The 21,811-nt window shown below is 38.0% G+C and overlaps 1 protein-coding gene across 10 annotated transcripts in view; it reads right to left on the bottom strand.

The window, feature by feature from the left end:
* The window catches only part of NLGN1 (neuroligin 1), a 423,896-nt gene that overhangs the window by 246,847 nt on the left and 155,238 nt on the right, over window positions 1-21,811 (bottom strand). The window contains exon 1 of one of the 10 annotated variants that reach the window (XM_068691899.1): window positions 5,688-5,958. The exons of the other annotated variants lie outside the window; for them this stretch is intronic. Within the exon in view, the coding sequence (XP_068548000.1) occupies window positions 5,688-5,943 (256 nt within the window). The 5' untranslated portion in view covers window positions 5,944-5,958. Of the gene's footprint in view, window positions 1-5,687; window positions 5,959-21,811 lie in introns of those variants that run through there. 10 annotated transcript variants of the gene reach the window in all.

Here is a 21,811-nt window from a genome sequence, read left to right as displayed (position 1 = left end):
CTTGGGACTATCTGAGGATAGAAGTGAAATAAGGACTGCAAGGAAAGTTTTATTACAACTGATAATATGGGTAGGAGAAAAAAAAATGGAGACTCAGATAAAACCCTGCCTTCAGTTTTGGTATAGGAGCAGTTCCCTTCAAGCTAAACATGGCTAAGAAAAACGTTTATGTTAAAGAATTCAGGAAAAGGTTGTTGGGTATTCACAGAAGAGACTAAAACAAGGTGATCAGGACTTTAGTCCATATAAATAATATAACTATTTGACCTGCAACATTTTCACGTTCTTGTAGCAGGTTAATTCAGTACCCTTGATAACTGAATGTTCATGCAAAAATAATCCAAATTAGCAAACACTGGCTTTTGGATTCTCAATGCATTCAGGCAGATTAAGCACAGTAATGACACTTTCCAAACCAACACCTCATCCATGCTCTCATCCATGTGCTGTACTCATCTACTCACAGAGCGACTCACGGGGATACTGCAAAAGAGTACAGCACACACAGCTGTGGGGTTAGACCCCTCCAGAGAAAACAACAACAGACTCGAATGATTGTGAGACAAAGGATGGAGACAGACAACAACAGAAAATATTGCCCACCATCAGCCCTGTTGATGGAAGAGCAATAAGAAACGGAGCTCAGCGGCCTGTAGGGACTTCAGAGACTCATAAAGGATGTTTCTTCACAGGAAATTATTTCACAGGAGGAAGATCGTGAATGAGCACAACTGAGACTTGAACTTCCACTGAAAACTTAAATAAGTAATCTTTTTCTTTATGAGAATGACTTGGGAGTAGCAATACAGAAGTAACTTTAGTACACATTAACTATAATATTGCTGTTCAATCTATGAACCTTTTCAGGGGGTGAACAAGGCACCCATACCAATTTACAACACTGAAATTTGAATCTTGAACACAGTGACGAAAAGGGAAGTTTCACCACTGATTTTAATGCGGCTAGCATTTCACAAAAGAATTTGGATTTATTCCCCATACTATTCATAAGAAAATAAATTATTAAAAAAAACTACTATATTCAGTGTTATACTGACGTGAGAAATGATATAAGAAAATAGTGACACTGAATAACAGTGAAATGATATATATTGCTTTAGTTATATCTACACGTTTTAATGTGTTTTATAACAATTTGTTAGAGCAGCATCTGTTACGAATTTACTAATATGCTTTTCAGGGAGCTGAAGAACCGAGCTCCACCTATTAATCACGAAATACATATCAATGAATAATTTATAAATGGTACCTTTATTCAAAGTGCTGCCAATTAACTAAACAGTTGCTGCATTCATAATTGTATCAGTCACCTCTAGACTTTCAACCTTTATCAAGATTTCAAATACAGAGGCATAGAAACTGAATGAAAAGTAAATTTTTAGCATAGCAGTGTCACGAGGACACTTAAATTCCTCAGGAAAAGCAGTTCTGAACCCTTTAATGTAAAATAGATCTGTATTTCTATTTCACACCCTACAGCTTTTTAAAGACAATCATAACTGCACACTGTATATATGGTAAAATAAAAATAGGTAGTGTATCTCTACAAAAGAAGTAAAGCGAGGCTAAAAATAATTCTACAAAAAAAGACTACATCCTGAAGCTCTGTGTTTCTATGAATTTCTTCTTCTGCAACTCAGGTAAAAAGCTGTAATTTTTTCCCAGGGCCGTGCCCTCTCCTGGTCTTGCAACTGCATAACAAACCGAGCAATTACATTCACTCTTCTGTCTTCCAGTCCAAATCACCACAGCGAGATGTTTACTTCAAAACCAGTGTAGAAACATTTGTACAGCAAGACAGAAATGCAGGAGGCCTCTCTTTCCTACTTTTTTTTTTTTTTTTAATTAAAAAGATAAATAATTGCAAGCGGCGACATTAATTCAAGATTAAAACTGCAACTGTAAATCACAAAGGGTCACATTTAATGGTGACATAAACAGAAGTCAAAATTATCTGCATGAATTTTTAATGTAAATTGGGGTTATTTGCATGTCCAAAAAGAAAGAAGAATGGTAGCAAATAAAAAAAGGCAATCAACTGTCTCGCCTTAAAGCTTCGTGTTGGTTTCCCTTGCCTTGTACAGAAAAGCCCTCTGGCCTCTCAGCATGGAGGCTGAGCTAACGCTGACTTCCCAATGTGTAAGATGCAGCTGTGATATTTAGCTAATTGAAAAACATGCTTGAAAGTGCATTAGTAAATTTTGAAAAGATTGGGCTATAACAAGGTGTTATTCACATAATCCCTGAATTCAGCCCCCAAAATTTTTAGGTTTCTATTGGCCGCATCAGTTTGGCAGCCTTGGAAATTTGAATTTTATTTTTTTTTATCCTCTGACTTCTGTAATTAGTTTATTTGGCTTACTGTGGAACTCCTGCGATTGCAAATTATTCACCAGATACTTGCAGATCAATAACATTCATTTTGGAAGTGTGTATGGTGCAATTTCTTCAATTTCATTGACTTCCAATATTGCACCATGGAGGGTGTTGTCACATGTTTGTATTCCTGTATAGTATTATGGTGCAACATTATAGTTTTATGTGGACACGAGCCCATAATATATATGCATATTTGTTAGTATGTGTTTAGGAATACACACACAAATATGAATACATATCCAAAACAAAAAGAAACATCCACAACACCTACATATTTAGTGAAAGATAGTGGTTAGCCTTGGGGATAAGGGGGATGCAATTGTGGCATGTATTATTGTTCTCACAGTGAGGAACAATTTAAAAAAAAAAAAAAAAGATAGCAGAGAGGCAACAGCCAAAGCACCCAAAGGAACAACAAATTTTTGAGAACATGAAGAGAAGCCAAAACAGAAGATGCATCTACCTCATCCTACAATACAACTTCATTTTAGAGGAAAGATATAAATGAAAAGTCAGTAAACGTGTAGATTGGTAATTGAAAATCTCTGTAACTACACTAGTTATCAAGGGATTTCATCTACTTTTACTCAAAGACATTGTTTTTTCAAAACCAAGGCAAAATTATGAAAACTATTAGGGAGTACTTTAAGATAATATTTTAAAGTATGTAATAAGAATAAAGGAACATCTATTTTATGTCTTACAACACCAACCAAACCGCTTCAGTTCTAGAAACTATGGAGGTAATGCATTTTCATGGGGACTTCAGCGTCCCTGACACACGGCGATGTAATACAGCCATTGGGGTTTTGTCTAACAGGAAGAAGGACACCTCACAGGCATTTCCGAGTTCACCACTGAATGCTGCCAGCAGGGGAGCACATTACTGCATTGTAGGTGTTAGGATAATTGTTGACTCTAAAATATCTTCTAATGGCTGCTTTGTAACTTGGAATTTTAAAATAATTTTAATCATTTTCCATATAGACACAAGCAGTAAGAGGAGGAAACCCTCTACAAAAATGGTTTTAGAATTTTTTCCTATGATTTGCATTTGCACTTTAAATAGCTGAAATTAACAGATGCTGGGACTCTAAGCATTTTTCCCTTAGATCTTTAGTCATGCCACAGAGGCAAGCCAAGTAAGTGAACTAGCTTGAACCTTCACCAAACTAAAGTTAGTAACAGGCCGGAGGCTACAATCATGTCCACTGTCCCTATCAGCAGGCAGCTGATGGATCTGCTAAATGGATGGCATATGAAAACAAAATGAACAAAATCCTGTTTTCATTCTTAAAATCCATTTGCTAAACAAACTAGGTGTTGTGTTCACATCGGTAAAATCCTCACTAGCAGCAGCAGTGCTACATTCCTGAAGAAGGAGGAAGGAGGTGGTGATGGAGATACCCCGAGGCAATAGGCTGAGCGTCCAGTGTTGATGCAGGATGCAGCAGGCAGATGATAGCGATATTTTAAAGCAAGGCTACCAAAAAAAAATGTGTTAAGAAAGAGCCTTGATGGGAGGAATTTTTAAAGACACAAACAGTGATGGAAACGCAAGATGACTTTACGGATCTTTCCCAATTTCTAAAAGGTCTGAGTGTGTTACCTAGGGGTTAAGCACCTGCTAACACCACCATTGACTAACCCATGGCCACCACCAGGACTACTGTCTGTACCTGTACACTCCTGTTCTTGTGCACTGCTCTTTGTTGCACACTTTCACCCTCTTCAAATTCTTACTGTTTCCTCATTTTAATTCTTTTTAATATATTTTTTTTTCTCACTACCTTGTCTGTTCAGCTCTATCATACAAAGTACAACAGTACGGAAAGCCATAGGCCATTCCCTGCCATTCATCTCCTTCTTCTCTACCTACTTGTACCCTATAAACGTATATTATAATATATATAATATATTATACATATATATATTTTTCTGCATCTTTACTATCTCAAACTGCAGGGATGGATAAAATTAATGAAAACTAGAGAATTAACAAAACAGAGAAATGCCACCACTTTTTTTTTTTTTATTCATGAAAATACTTCAGTGAGTATTTTCCCTGCAATCCATCAATAGTGCCTCTTTGCAACGTCCTGTCATTGAAGGATTAAGACACAGTCATCCAGATGATGCTGAATATGATGCCAAAAACCAAATGTGCAGAGTGGAACGATAGTCGTAGTTCTGACAGATGGCACAAGTTTTTGCATTTTTGGATGACTTTTTTTTCTAAATATATATATATAGCCTAAAGGAAATTAAATATTTAAAGGAAATTATTTTTAAAGTAATTTTTTAATGCAAAGAGAAAGAATGTAAAGTAATTAACTTTTGCTCCTGTGATTGACATATTTTGTACAACTACCCAGACCTCTCCTGGGCTGTCTGTTTGCTCTTAGTCAGTAAGGACAATGGCATCCTGAAGTTATCATTTCTCATTCATTTCACTGAATGTCATTCTCAGGTAGAAGGGAAATTAAGTGATTAAACAGGAAGAGCACAGAGCTGTCACTGGAAAATTAATATTTTCAAATTAACGTTAGACAAAGGATGCGTAAAATGTAAGTTATGTTGATGAAAACAAGCAGTTTCTCCGTAATAAATATGTAAATCAAGCCATTGATCTATCAGTTATTATGACAGTCTAATGTCTCAGAAAAACTTGCTGCGATTCCGAGCCACATCCATGCAATCATGAATACATATGGTAGCAGATCAAGATGGTAATGCACAACGGAGTACTTAGAATGCAAAAAAAAAAAAAACACAACACCTTTTATCAGGTAATTTTTAATATAAACAGCTTCTAAATGCAAGAGCTTTATCTGTCACTGTTAATTAAACCTGTACTTTGTCAACATACGATAATCCATTTATTATAGTAAAAGCCACTACATTTCAAACCACTCACAAATTACAAACCATAATTGCTAGGATTATTTTATTTCCAAGTGCAGGCAGCAAAGCCACCTTAAGATTCAACAATGGTGAGATAATTTTGGAGTATAACCATAGCTCTATCTCACAGTCCATTGGCTTTAGTATTGGCAGCAGACAAGCTGTAATTTTTCATTTCCTAATTAGATTTAGCCATTAATTTAACTATTCTGTCATATTGGTGGGATAAAACAACCCTATTTGTTTGGTCATTTTTTTCCTCATTTCTTTTATTAAATATTGTCTGATAAATGTCATAAATGAAAGAAAAACAACAACAACAACAAGGACCTAAATACAAACAAAGACCTTGCCACATCCACTCTGTCCATATCACTACCTACATTTTGAGCACCTGACTTCCAAACCCAACTTGTGGCCCTCTAAGAAATATATTGTTAGCACACGTGGGAAAATGGGGCACTCTGGGTGAGATTCCCAACCACTACCTAGAAAAGCTAACGGAGACTGCTGAGGAGGTGAGAACACCATAAAGCCCACCGCAGGGCATGGGTGCCTCACTTGGGGCTGCTGGCGCTGGAGGGAGATTTGCAGCACCGGCACCTGATGCAATTTTGGGAGCCGGCAGGTGGGCTCCATGCTGTCGGTGTGACACTCCCTGTTAGATGCTGCCATTCACAAAGCAGAGCCCCGTTATCAGGTTGGGTGAATGTTTCAAGACCAGTTCAATACCAAGTCAAACAGATTAGCGTAAATCGCCTTTAATGCTGGTTCAGGCTACCCCGGCTGTCTCCAGATCGACAGGGAGCGAGAATGGCTGCTTTGGAAGCAGCAATCACTCGCAGGGAAAAGGTAACGAGACAAAAAGGCAGCACGGTGGTTACCTCTTAAATTGCTACAGCCAGTCCCAAAATAATCCTCTACCACTACATTTATGCACCTAAATCATTCTTTTCAAAAAAGTGAGTGAGGGTCATTCCTGTAAAAAAGCATAATAGAAGGAAGCAATACAAGTCACTTTTCTTCTGTACACTACTGAGAGAAAGAGGTAAATGTTCCACACCATTCTCAGCATGAGAGAATTCAAACTCCCATCATTTACTCATTTCGTAGCGCTCCAGCCACCTGCTCTGGCCAGAAGCACTCTCTATACTCTATGACTGTGAAAAACGTCTCAAATGTTCAAACTAACTAGAGGCAAAGAGGTGCTGGGGGTTAAAGCACCTACTTATAACAGGCAAGAAGGAGAGGTTTGGGTGCTGAGCCCTTCCCTGGGGACCACTCTTGGAGCGTTTCACCTAATGGCAGTGTAGACCATACTGGGGTGAAGAACTTGGCCTGGATCTCTGCTAACCCAGGCGCCTGCCTCAGTGACTGAACCCCAGACAGACTGTGTCTATTCAGCCCAGCTTGCTTGAAGTTTTTTTTTTTAGCAGAATGGCAGAGAGTTAACTGGAATGGACAATGCTCTCCATGCTGAATACCTCAGGCGCTCCAGTGGGAAATGGAAGATATGAATATGATCTCCCCGAGGCTACAGTGAGCCCAGAGTTTCAGTCGTGCAAGCCTGGATGAGTGCTCTATCTACTGAAATATTGTATAAATTTCACAAGTCCTGATTCGGCCATTGTATTCTGTGCAGTCATCACATCAACTGTGCTTCGGCTGGGTAGGACTGCTACGGAGATGTAGGCAAACATCACTTTTCTTGAGGATCCCAATGAGCCTTGGGTCTCAGATAAATCTATGTCATATGGATAAAGCAGCATTTTAGGAAGTCAGGGTCTTTTTCTCAAGACTGGAAAAATAAGTATGAGCCCATTTGGGCTCAGCAAGGGATTTTAAAGAACACTCCTGCGCACTTAGAGTCATACATTTCTTAGAGTCTCCACTTCATATGATCGAACCCAATCTTCTTACAAATATCTGCAATATTTGACTGCTCCCCGTCTTCCTGGGAAAGCTGTAACTTAATGAAAGTATTTGTAAATAGATGTCAGTATCTGAGACACAGCATAGTCATTATAATAAGGTAAATCTAACATCAGGTCTAACAACTGAACAACCCCCGTTAGAGTTGTTTCTTAAATTACTCCCATAAGTATTTGTACTGTTCTGTCTTTAGCATGAAACAACATCTAAATAAAAATGTACTCAAGAGTTGGTGAATAAGTTTTGGATATCACTAGATCGGTATCTGGACCTACTAATACAGGGTAAACAGAAATTCTTGAAGAATTTGCTTTGGTAAAAGAAGGAAAAAATATCTTACATTATGTATTTTCCTGGAGTTTTAGAGATATCCTATTGAGAGGGCACTGACAGTGGCGAGGGCACACACTACAGTGCTGACAGACACCCTTGGCAACCCATGGGAGATATGTTTGGAAACATGAAATGCAGACCTGAACAAATGATACAAAACTGTCCATCCTGCACAGAGAGAAACGCATCTCATAGTGACTTCTCAGTCACATTGTTATTTTTCCCTACTGAGCATCAAGACAAGAATCTCATTCTAAAATCATTGAGATGTATGAGTGAACAAGGTGAGACTTGATATTTATGCCAAAAGAGCCAAGCTCTGAAGCTCCAAGCAACAGATCTGTTACATGTCACTGACACACAGTCCCTTGGTTTCATATAAAACCACAGCTTATGTTAACAATGAGATTTGCTAAACCTGAAAAAACATGAGAGGGGGGCTGCTCCTGAGACTTTGAGACAGAGAGAATGACCCTTGAGACAGATAAGCAAATCTTTCTTCTACGTGAGCAAGTACCAGAAGGCTAATTAATCTTTACGTGTAATCGTAAGTCACCCAGCCAAAAAAGCAAGGTCAAACTATGAGTTTGTAAATCACTGAAAATTGTGAGGCTTTGCATTTTCTGTGATGAAGCATCCTACAAGTCACTAAAGCATGTGCCAACAGCAGAAAATTCTTGAATGTACCTATTGCAAACCCATTTTTGTAATTTTTTTTTTCATTTGTTAATTATTGGCATTTTCTCATTAAAAGTTAGAGATCCTACATTTATTATTGTCACAAGAAAATAGTTAAAAAAATATAAAGAAAAAAAAAGGAGGAAGAGTAACAATACTTTGTGATTTAAAAGCAAACACCTCCACTACTGCTAATTGCTCTCTGAATCTGAATTGGTAAAACCATAAGATTATCAACAAGACTCAATACAGGTAGAACAATAAAACCTAATTATTTCTCACAAAGCAGACCATTCCATTTAAAATAGAGGAAAGCTAAGAGCAATAAAGCCTATGCCATTAACAATTAGTCTTCTGCACACATGATTAGACTCACGGAGATAAAGCAGCCTCTGAATTTAATGACGAATCCCATATTTCTAGTTGGGCTCAATATTCTGTACTAATTGTGTTGAAAGACCTTGTGCTACTTGAATGTACTTAGACTACAAAATATGACGCTGTCTCCAAAGATTCACTGCTAGCACTTAACATTTAATATCGGGCACTAAACTACACTGTGAATTAATATCAGCATTTAGGGTTATTTCTTTTGTGGGGGGTTGTTTTTTTGATTATTTTTTTTAAAGTAATTCTGGAAAGCTTGAGGACAACATTTTATGAGCTGCTTACTATTTAGAAGCCCTTAAATATGAGCTGTATACAGATGCTGCCCTAAATTAAAATTCAGCAGAACATGTTACTGACTGAACTTGGGAGCTTCAAGAGGCTTCACTGAGTACCTGATGAGGGCTAGTTCTTAGCAAAACCAAGAACACATACGGTTATACTCATTACAAATGATTAGAAGAGAGAAAAATATCATTTAATCTTTAAGTGAATAACATGCAAATGGTAACAAAAATATTAAATATTGCCTTTATACGAAGTACTTGGAAATGGCCATAGAAAAGCTGCTAATTCAGCCTGCTATGAATATATATCTTTTATCTTTCTCTTTTTTCTTTTTCCAATATATTTCTTCCTTCCAAAAGAGGCAAGAAAAGTCCTTTCTCTTAAAAAAAAAAAAAAGGTCATAACTGAAATACATCTAATAAGCTAATGAGAACCACAAGGAAGAAAAAAATAAAGGTTTAATCTCTGAAAAAAAATATGTTTGCAATATCTAATTTACAGTAATTAGTAAAAATACAGTAAAAATGTTTATCACATGCACGGTGCCTTAAGGTTTTTCAGTAAAGTCAACCATAAAGATTATTATGCAGCTGATAATATAGATTTGTTTCCTTGCATATCAGGTATAACCCCATACACTGCTCTGTGTCTGGTATTTTAAGAGTCTTGTGAAGTATGCAAACACCTACTTGGAACAAGGCTCATAGCTTGATATATGCGTGTACCACACACACATGTGTACACCCATGTCTACATAGCCCAAAAAACTCTCTTCGTGTCTTCCTCATTAAAGATGTTGAGAAATCTCTGTCATTTTTGGGTGGCTGGATCTGGTTTGCAAAAACAGAGATCCGTTTTTTTGCAAAAACAGAGAATTTTGCTCACAAGTAACAGATCGTTTCACAGAATGCTGTGTGGGCGAGCAAACATGCACAGCGCTGTTAAAACACCGCATATAGGGGCAGGATTATTTTTACCAACTTTACCACAAAATTTGACACTCCCCAACTGCAAGTAACACCAGAAACTGGAACAATTTAATTAAACTGAATCATCATGTTTGGGGAACGTATGTCTCTATGTACTCCCCATACAAAATTACTGCAGAGCCAAAGAATGGATTTTGAGAAATGGGTTTATAAAAAACAACAATAACAACAACAACAAAAACCAATGAATTACAATGGCTAGATAAACTACTGTGGCTTGTTATTATCACAAATTAAGGTGTACACTTCGTCACGTGTGAGAGATGAATTAGATGGACTCATCAGTGACAGTGCAATCCAGCTATAAGAAGCTGTGCTGGTCCTGAGCAAGACCCAAGATAATCCCAGATATAGATCTGCTGGGCCAGCTCCTAAAGCACCATGCACTCTCCTTTCTCCTTTGAAAATCTGTTCATAAATATAATAATTGTGGATGCTAGGTACTACAGCACAATGTGCACATGGTGATATGCCCAACATGCATAAGCACTACAATCTCTGTATTTTCCAAGAACATCTTCTATTTAGCTGCTTTGCAGTTCATTCAAGGTTGCAATCTACTTTATATTTCCACTGAGACAAGTGTTTCAGTTTGTACTTTCTCTCAGAAATGCAATTAAAACCCTTATACTACTGCGGCATATGCAAGCAATGGTATATGTCAATCTGTAGGTTTTATTGAATTTCACATGACATTAGCAAGTGTTCTAATTTGTATCAAAACACCAAACTAGCAGGTATTTGTAGGTAGCCTGGATTGATTCCTGACATCAAACTCGGTGGCCCCAGTGAGGTCAAATCCTGATATGAACTCAGAATTACTGGAGACATTTTTTTGCCAATGTGTGCAGGCAAACAAAGGCAGCAATGACTGCAATACTCCAATCTGATTTACAAGGGAGGAATTCCACAGACTTGCTAATGTTCATTGCTGATTTCTACCAGTGCAAGGAAGAAATCTCAAGCATATTCATTTAACTCAGCATCAGTTCCTCAAAATGTAAAATCTAGACTTGCTGTTGTACAAAAGCATTTTTGATTTTTTTCTTCTGAGCAGGTGTCGACAGAATACTCAAATGACATTATTCGGGTGTTACTTGAAAAATGTATATTTTCCAGGTATTAATTTCAGTGTACTATTGGAAAACTCAAGACTACTCGAATAAAATGCAAAATATCTTCATCCCTTGCTTTCCCAATAGCATTGACTGATTGCCAGTGGCTGTGGGATAGCCTGGCCTAACGAAGGCAGTGATGCTCCCCCATCTGCCACCCAAATGGTTCCAGGGGGAGCATGCCCTGCATGGAAATGCCCTCCTCAGACGCAGAACCCATGGGCTTGGAGACCTGCGTGTGGATTGCTGCCAGATTGCCATATTACCCGCTCTATGTTTTTTTTCAAACATTTACATGACAAGATGAGACAGACAAATGGATCTTCATTCTGATGGCATGAATCTTTATTCATTGCCAGCAGTGCATCCACTCAGCTCACATTCTTAAAGACACGTTAAATAAAATTTATGTTGTGTTACTGTGCAGCCAAAATGCTAATCCTAGTTTATGGACATTAATCCACCATCTTCGTCTTCCTTAGAAGTATATAACAAATGAAGCTGGCATATTATGATTTGAAACTGATAGAAGTATAAGAAGAATCAAGTCAGATTTCTTTCTTGTCATAGTTAGAGTACATGAATGACAAATAATCCTCAATTCATTTACTGGATTTTTTTTTTTCCTTTTCCTCTTGGTGTATTTAAATATTTCTTCCACATCAACTGTGTCTTTCCTTATAGACAGGTAATTTTTTTTTATCAGTATATAAAGTAAAATTTGCCTTAAGAAAGACATCGCATTGATCATAAAGTGTGCTTTGACTTTGGGAATTTGTTTTGCAACCCATGCGTGTGATTGTTTGATTACAACTGTGAATTAGAACCTGGGCACATACATCATCCATTTCTTCATACACAATATTCTGCATACACAATATTATTCAGTAAAACACAAACTGAAAATATGAATACATACATTTTCCAATTTGAGTCAAAACCATAATGAGTCATTATGAGTTAGAAGAAAGTCACTGACTCAGCTCGCTCAAACACGTGTGCACCCCTTCAGAGCAAGAGATCCAGAGGGGGGCAGCCCAAAGACCTCACACGCACCGATTTACACAAGTTGTGTATCAAAACACTTTAAATAAAATCTCAAAGAAAATGTCATTGCTCTCAACCTTCTCAGCACCTTTCATAGCCCCTGGTGTCCAAATTGTTTTCAGTCAGTTCAGCACATCTCTAGTGTATAATTTGTTTTATTCAGTGGAATTTCCTGTCATGTCTCGTCACATCAGTCCCAGAATGGCTCACTGCCTTTAAGAGATACACAACAGTCTACGGTAAAGGGAAAATGTCAGAGAACACCACAGTCACAGCTGACTCGATGCAAAGGGAAACATTCATATGGAATAGCTCTCTCTGAACCCCAGAAAAATGCAGACTTCAAGAGATGTGGAGATTGTTTTGCATTGCGATGGAAAATGAAAACATAGAGCAAGAGTTCTTTACATCAAAATAGAAAGCAAAAGGCAATTTGAATATATCCCATCAGGGTGAAATGGAGAAACCCAGAGTGTAAGTTTCTCAGACTCACATTTAATGCAGAAATCATTGTGCATGCTGAGATTTCAGCTTGCTTCTGGATCAGCATAAGAGAAAAAGGTAAAACTCGTGTCAAGTTGTGTCATCTGCATTCCACCTTAACCCACTTCCTCTGGGGCATCTCACTTTTAAAGATTGTAGTGGTGTTCAATTTGTTGAACAATTTAACAATCAACTAGTGAAATATTTTCTATTTCCTCAGAAATCATGGAATCATTTCCTCAGACAGAAGAAAAAAAAAAAAAAAAAAAAAAAAAAAAGCAGTTCTGAGTCTGCTAACAGCAACACAGCCTAATAACATGAGTTTATCCAGGTTAGAAACAGCAGCTTTGCACCACAGAATTGATTGGGTGAAGGTCTGTGGACAGAAAATCAAATTGGATTATGATGTTTCCTTCTGATCTTTTACACTATGAATCTGTGGTTCAGCCCTCAGCTTTAGTTTGCACACAATGATGTTTGGCTGAAGACCATTTCTGTTTTTATTAATACCACTGGTCTGTGTCATCCCTTTTTGGTTACCAAGATTAATTTCACCAAGGATATGCGATGCATAATTTTTCAAAAATTACCTTATTGGTGCAGAAATACTTTTTGAAGAGTCAATGCAATGCTGTTACATACATCCGTGCTGCTAATTCATGCTCATTTAGACAAGAGAACATTCCATCAATAATTTAGTGATGAAAAAGCTGACAAAATGTGTGAGTTCAGACACAGGCAGCCAGCTTGAGAAAAATCTTATGATGAACTTTAGCCATTATTTAGGGGACAGAAAAAATGCATTAGCCCCATGATGTTCTGCATTCACACAGCCTGGCGGAATAGGAAACAATACCAAAAATAATTACAAGCTTGGAAGTTCACAAAGCAGGGACAAATCAAACATTCAGACGGGAGGGATGAGCATGGTCTGCCTGTACATACAATGGGGTTCTCCTCTGCTCTGGGGAGACCCAGGTGCCACCAGAAATAACCTTACATCAGACAAAGTGAGACTAAGGTCGAGACAATGAATGAACAGGCTTTTATGTCACTGTGAGGGTAACTAAGAGCCCAGTAGAGGAAAGTGAGGCACAGACAGATTGCAGAGTGATTGTGATGGCAGAACCAGATATGATTTGGGAAGCCTGACCACAGGAAAGAAGAGAAAGATTTGAGCGAGGTTGAAAACAGGGTGATAAACATGCTATGAAGTGCTGAACTCAGTGCTGTGTCAGATTCTTCCATTAGCTGAAATACAGCGCTGGCATTAAAGAAGTCCCCATTTTCCCAATTAGAATCCAGGGCTGTAAAAAATGCTTGCTAAGAAAATGTAAGGAAATTTCACGATGTGGTAAAGGATAACAAGCTCAGTCTCATAAAGCCAAAGAACTGTTTTTTAAAAATATTCACAAATGTTCTGGCAAACCAGAAGACACAGCACCCTGGGATTCTCATAGAGGATTTGGTTTCCAAACGGTCACGCAGCTGGGATAGGTTTTATCAGGATCCATCTCACAAGGCACCAGTTAACCTCCTGTGGGCATACACATTTCTGCATGAAACATACACCGCACCACCCAGCACATGACAAGATCATTTGGCACTTTTCAAAAGAGATCAAAAGAGGAGGAAAAAAAAAAAAAAAAAAAAAAAAAAACAAGAGAATAAGCTCCCTGCCTCCACCCCGAGCATCTGAACACGACCTGTTCTTGGACGCTGTCCCGAAGAGCTCTGTGAGGGAGATCCAGCAGGGCAGAATTATGCTAGATTTACATTTCGCTAATTCCTGCTTTAAAGTGACATGACGCAGAAGTCCCTCTGGGGGCCTCAAGGAGTGAGGGAGAGTAGGGCAGGATTCAGCATCTCTTTGCTTTAAAGATCAGGAGCATCTTCTCATTGGCATCCCCAAGTTAAAAAGCATCCCGCTGGAGATTGCTTTTGAATTCAGGCAGCAACACAGCCAAGGCAAGCTTCCCCTGCTAGGAAAGCTTGCACATTCCATTTTGCTAGGATAATTAGTTCTGAGCTACTCTAATTGTAAAAATAAATAAATAAATAAATAAAATAAAAACAAACAAAAAATCATATTCTCTGCTACATTTTTGCAAAATGTCAGTAACTCACGCCTGTCAGGTTCACTTGACCTGGGAATATGCTAGGCTTGCATATTGGAAAATATTGAGTGACTGTCAACACAGTTTACTAATTTAGCTGTTTCTGTCCTCCTATCTCTCCACAGCTCTTTTGGCTGCCTGTTGTAATTAGTAACTGTCAAGCATGTCTCACTTTGTCTATACCTCGTGTCACATTAGCAGCAGCTTATTTTAATTGATTCTCGATCAAGAAGATCGCCAGAGATCCCACAAGTTATCTTTTATTATGTGCATGCTGTAAGATTTCTACCCTGCTCAGGCAGAAAGATGCCCCTGTAGATGATCAGGTAATGACGGCTGACACATGAGCTGGCATCGAGCTGCGTGATATATGATTCAAATGGCAATACAATTTGGTATTAGACATTAATTCTCCATTAGTATGCATCATTCTATAGATTCTTGGCATTTCATCCAAAAGTTACCTTCAAAATAGAAAAAAAAATATCTATCTATAAAATAGGGCGATAGACCTAATGAGCAAAGGCTGTCTTCATAACATTGTTTATATATTGCTTCATTATTCATTTTCTTATAGGTGTCTTATTAAAATTGGAAAACAGAGGCAAAATGACTATAGGAGAGCTTCATAAAGATAGTTAGCATTTCATTTTTCTGTGCCAATTTCTTTCAAACGCTGAAACACTAGACAGTACTGTTTGTCAAAACTGACTACAACAACTCATTTTTATCCTTAAAATTTCATCTCCCCACTTTACTTAAGGAATGAAACGCTCAAAATATTTAGTGCAAAATAACAAAGCTATGACTTTCCAAGGTCTACTCTTAATTGTACATCACATGTCCAACAGGACAGCCGCAGGAAATTGCATTAAGAAAATGAAGGATTGCAGTATAATAGGACATCTGAAGAGTACGTTCTTGCATACAGGTCTTCAAAGTCTAGCTTCAACAGGGAGCTAATGGTCTGTGAGTAAATTAGTGCCATGAACATCTTTTACATCATATTACCCCAGGGAGACCTTAGACCTACTAACTTCAGAATATGAAAGATGTATTAAATGTGTTCTGACCATTGACTGTCAGGTTTATACTTGTCAAAACTGCCTCAGACAACCAAAAATTATAGACAATGTTTTGATCCCAATGATACTCATGCAGAAATTGCCTTTACTTAATCTTTATGTCTTTGAGAAATAAAACTCATATCAAGAATATAATCACTGAGACAAGAAAAATATATATTTATATATATATTTTATATATATATATGTGTTACTAATTATTCAGCGTTTTTTCCATACCATGGAAAAGAACTCTTTGCTATCAGCTACCATACGCCAAGCACTTTATCACCCTTTTACTCCCTTTTCTGGACTGTGCTTTATTGTGATAGTTTGTGAAGAATTATTGGGATGTGGTAGGCTTTCCATTAAATTTCCAGGTAAAGATGATTTTATAGCATATGTATTGTACCTTCTGTTTCTGAAACATCCACTTCTCAGCTAGTGGCAAAGTAAATGCAAATACATGACTGGGAAGACAAAATAAGAGGAGGCTAAGGGGAGTGAAGTAAGAGAAAGAAACAGGTAGCCCACTGTCTGGGGACAAAGAATAATGTCTGGTTTCTTTTATTTTGAGCAAGCAATGGGAAGCAACATGCATGCAGCAGAAAAGCTAAATACATTTATATGTAATTTTATAACGTTGAGCACTAAACCACTGCTGAAAGTGAAGTATTATGTAAGGAAATATATGCCTTTTATCTCCTTTACATCACGTTGAGAAAAAGAAGAAAAAAAAAATCAAACAAAAGAAACACCTACAAGAGCATAAACATTATAAAATACCTTCCATTACCTGTGAGCACAGCACACTTAATCTGTCTGAGGAACCTGGGCTTGAAAGTAACCCCAGGTTTCAGTCTCACCCTGCATGTCACAGCCAGGAGGATAGCAGTGGTGATGCCTCAGCCGGTGGGCGACGGCAGATGTTGCGCGGAGCATCACTTACACGCAGCCTTCGGGAATGAGAGCTGAGACCTTGGTGCTCAGCCTCGCTCTCTGCCTCTGCACTATGGTGACAGCTTATGAGAGGTGATGGAGGTGAGACTCGAGAGAAAAAGAATGGCCTCTTACAAAAGAAGCAAACAATCTGATTTCTGAAAGGAATGTGGAAAGCTAACTGGAAGCCTCTCTGACTTGAAGTCTTCAAGAGAACCTCCTTTTTTAGGGTCAAATTGGATGGGCTTAAAACATACCTGAAAATCCACTTGCAGAAATGCACCTGCTTCCTCTGGGTAAAATAAACACAAGTGCATGGTCTGATAAAAATATCAGGTTACTCCTTGGGGTAGCTGGAGCATTTGGCTTACCAAGTAAGTTTGGAAGTAAATAGTGCTCCCTTCATATGTCTCAAATTAATGCTGATATTCAGGATTGGTCATTATTTTTTCATCACAGCTGCCAATAAAACCATTAACTAACAACAATTTCAGCTGCAGGTGTACATAGGTGTGGAGCATCAGCCAATGAAAAGGGGGCAAAGATGACCTTCCACTTCTTTCAAGAGCCATCAGAAACTCATTGATTAGTAATCAGTATGAATTTAACTTGTGAACTCAGATGCCAAATCCGTAGCTTGCTCCCTATCCCAAGAGTTGTTTTTCTGTTTACAAAAACCATCCAGCCTGCTAGAAATATTGATAAAAGAATAAGACTCAAATTTTCTTTACAGTAGTACCAAGACAGCAGCCTTGAAATCCATCTCTGTTTTTAAGGCATAGCTTGTTTTATAGAAAAAAAATGTCAAAAGGTCAATTAATATTCATCAAAACATCAGTCTTCTTCCATTCTCTTTTAAAGGCTTAACACCAACCACAGTCTCCGTGTTACCTTGCCAAAAGCAAAAAATCTTTTTGTCTATTTCCTAGGATATAAAACGTTGTTCAGTACATCAAACACTTTCTCTGAATTCTGTCATCTTTGAAACTGAAAAATTTATATGAATGTAACTTTATCTGGTGATAACTAGGTTCATACTGTTGATCGGTTTTGGTGGGAAAGAAACACAGCCCTCACTGAAATAGTTAAATCAGCATCAAAATTATGTTCAGGCAAAATGCGTGAATACTTTCTGAACAGGGTAATGCAGTCATGATATTCAGTAGATACAGATCATTTTGTATCTGTGTTTGATGAATACCATACTTCAGGCGAACCTGTACAGCAGGTTGTCCAGCTGAATATCAAAGCAGATAAATAAATACATTACTTGCTTAGTTTTACAAAAATGAGCAGAATTAACCTGACAGAGTAGAAATACATGATTAGACTCAAATAATTTAAACCTTGATCTACCTGCGCACATTCTGCAGCTTTTCACAAACTGGGGAAGAGAAAACCCAAGCCAAAAAGCACAGATGAGCTTTCTCCTTCACCCCACTTTAGCCTCTTGCAGCCACAGAGACCACTCTCACTGGGTAATTTGAAAGTGCTGCCTGTTGAAGTAAAACAATTCTGCAGCTTTGCTTACCTAGTATTGTCTTAGAAACCATTAAGCAGAGGTAGTCACAGTCCTTGCCAGGAAACTTGCTGTGAAAGAAGAAAATTTCCCTTATTGCTTCAAAGCCTTACCCGAAGCCAAACAAAAAGAGGAGGTAGCAGGGCAGGATGGAGGCAACAAATGAGGGTTCCCTTATTCCAGCCATGCATCCCTGCCAATGCCATTGGGTCCCAGATACTGCTATGACAAAATACAGGAGCTACAATAGAAATACAAGGAAAAGGAACCAAACTGAGCAGCAAGGAAGAGCTAAGCAATCCATTTCTCCACCTCACAGCCCCACTTTTGGGACACCGCTACAGCTATCACCATGTCACAGCATAAAAAGGAAAAAGAGCAGGTGCCAGGTGCCGATCTTCCTTCTCTTCTGTGAGGAAACATGACACAGCAGAGTCTCACAGTAAATCCTTTATCTTCACGCTAAGGTCTTCTGACATTTTAAATATCAGCCATAATGATTAACATCTCTCCTTTAAGCCAGAAGCTAAAATCCGCCAGTCTGCCACACACGGTGACACCTTTAAACACTCGCACACTTCAGCAGTTACTAATTTTCCAATCCAGTACCTGGCTATGACATTTTGACAAGTTTGCAAAGGATTTGCTGAACTACTTATTAGTTCAACGTATAAAAAGTATGCTTTTTCGCAATACCTTTCCAAAATAACTTCTGAGTACATTTTATACGTGATTTTCTAAAGTAGCTTTCCCATCGCTCCGCTTTCATGTGCCAGAAGAGCCTAATGGTACTTGCGGCATTCAGGCGACTTAGAACATCTAATTACCTCAACATTATTTCAAGTAATAGCAAACTATTTTCTATCTAAGTTCTGTTAAGCAATACAGTCATTAGGCAAATGGATGGATCAAGAATTTGCAATGGCATTTGCAGTGATTTAAAGTGGATACCATCGGAGCTATTCAATGGCTCGTGTAAAACAGGAATATGGCCTGAAGCTGCTGTGTATTTGATAGATGGCTGCGTCACAAACACCGCTATAAAAAAAAAAATAAAAAATGCTGTGGGTGTTTTAATAAAAAGGTAAAGACACAATAGTGGAAAAAATCCTTGGAGGTAAATAGTTGGGGACAGGGTGAAGGCTGCGTGAGGAAGCTGTCACTGCCTTTTGGCATGCAGGTTCAGGGGGAAAGCAAGAGCTCAGTCCAGTACCGTCAGCAACTAATAAATTAGTTATAGAAAACATGTTCTAATTTAATTAACTTGCAGTTTCTATATAGTGGCTGTATTATTCTTTCTCCCTGAAGTTCTCCTAGGTCAAGTGATTGTTTTCCCATTCTCAGAATAATGATAGGCTATTTTATGGAACTGAAGAATCCAAGAAGCTTTTTATTATCTTGAAAGCAAACTGGATCATGTGTTAGCTCTAGGACAAACTGCAGGCTGGTTTAATAAGACAACAATGAAAACTAGAATCATTCACAGTGGGGCAGCATTCAGCAAGCATTGTTAGCTAAAATGTTGGCAGTGTAATTATTATGCCACACTAAGACAGGCCCAGCACTGCACAAACATTGCATTTCCCCAGAAGACGTTACAAAGTATTTGAACTTGCAGAGAGGCAGGAGAAAAGAAGATTAAAAATGACCTTCCAAAAGTCATAAAGTAGATCAAAACCACTGGAAAACAGGAATGGTACTCAGACTTTAAGCTCAACTCAGAGGCCCACGTATTGACTTAAGCATCCTTATTTGAGCTGCGGGTCTGGTCCGCGTGTAGCACTGCTCACTTGGCAGCAAGGCAGTGTTCCACCAGCTAAACGGTGTCTCAGGTGCATTCAGATGCATCTTGGTGACTTCAAAGTGATCCCAGTAGGATTCAGCCCTTCTGCTTTCAGGAAGGGAGCATCATTCCTGCCCAGATCCATACGGCTATCCCCTTCATGTCAGGGGCATAGGTTATGCTTTGGGGGATTCAGCAGTGCTCAGCTGAATTCAGCTCATGAACTGGTTTTGATTGATCATGGATTTAATTTCTTTTCAAATATGTCCCAAAACACCTTCAGCTATTATAGTTAATATCTGTAATTCAAGAAGAGAACCCAGGTCCTAAATGAATTTAAAAGTTTCCCTCTCTCTTTTTGTCTGTCAAAGAGAAAAGTAATGAGTTTGGTTATTCCAGTAAAATATACCAATATGTTAAAGGAGATAAATGTGATGATAGTCATGATATAAAGTTCAAGGCATATAAGAATTGTATTATGATTATGGAAATAATGCATTTATAAATTATGCAGAGACAATTCTCTGAGAGTTTAGTTTTTACAAAGGCTTTTAATTAAAAATAATTTTTTTAACAATACATCCAATTTTAATCTATACTTTTCCTTTGTGATGTTTAGCTTGTTTCAGAGCACTGCAGAGGGATGGCAGGTTTAGCCCACAGAGTATCAATGAAGCAGTGACACAGTCGAGAAGGAAGGGGATCAGACTTTGAAAATACAAAGATATCACAAGAGAATTCATTTTATGATGTGACCACTCTATTAATCATGTCTCCACAGCTGGAGAGGACACTCATTTTAGACAGAGACTATCCAAGAGTAACTGAATAGAAGCATCCCACCCCAAAACTGACACATGCTGATTTCAAAAGAAATCGTCTGTGTAGTGCCAAGGAAGTTACTACATCTGTGCCCGCACAGCTTCACTTCGTATCTTGGCATTTTTAAAAGGAGTTTATCTATCTTTGTATAGTTACAAGATCAGACATATATGGGCTTTTTATAATAATAGGTAAAATTATTTAGAAAAGCATCTAAGACTCTTCAAGAAGATGTCAAGAAGTGCAAGACACATAAGTAAAATAAAAGATATCATGGGTCGAAACATGCTCACCGTTAGCAAGAAGAGGAGATTGTTGCTTTATTTGTTTTAACCCAATTCCAACACCATTTTCTCTGCAGGCTCAGATTGTATCACTCCCAGTAATGCTCCCGGGTGCCATCTGGTGTTTTATTTTTACATTGCAATTCTTGTTAGGGGAATATTCTCTGCAGATGTACTTTATCGTTGTGTTCAGCTAAATGCGAAAAAAAAAAAAATCACAGAACAACAGTTGTAAACTGTTGCTTTGGTCTAGGCAAAATGAAACTTGGAGTCTTTCCAGTACCGGTTCTTGGACATTGCAAATACATGTAATAGTACACACTGTACCTCCTGCCACATAAAAAATTACAGATGACCTTACTCATTTTAGCCCCAAATTTAACTCTGTCCCATCTGGACCTTTTTAAATATAACATAAGAGATGAATAAAGAGTCTGATACCCTTAAACATAATTCCAGTCACTGGCATTCTCCTGCTACACTTCAAACAAGGCTTTTGTTGTGTCTTTTATTCATTTAAGGCTTTCCTGTCTGGCTTGAAGGCCAAGCTACACATGGGGTTTGGCAGGCACGTTGCAATGTTCCAGCACCCAGACAGAGGAGCAGAAGTGATTTCACTTTCCCCCCTAAATAAATAGATAGATGTTCCTGTATTCCCATACTTTCTTTTAAAAGTGAAATTATTCTAAAAATAAAGGTCAAACATGTCAGGTAGAATTATATTGAG

Source organism: Anas acuta, chromosome 9 (assembly GCF_963932015.1).
Source record: "Anas acuta chromosome 9, bAnaAcu1.1, whole genome shotgun sequence".
Lineage (NCBI taxonomy): Eukaryota > Metazoa > Chordata > Aves > Anseriformes > Anatidae > Anas > Anas acuta.
This window is presented reverse-complemented; position numbering and strand designations above follow the sequence as displayed.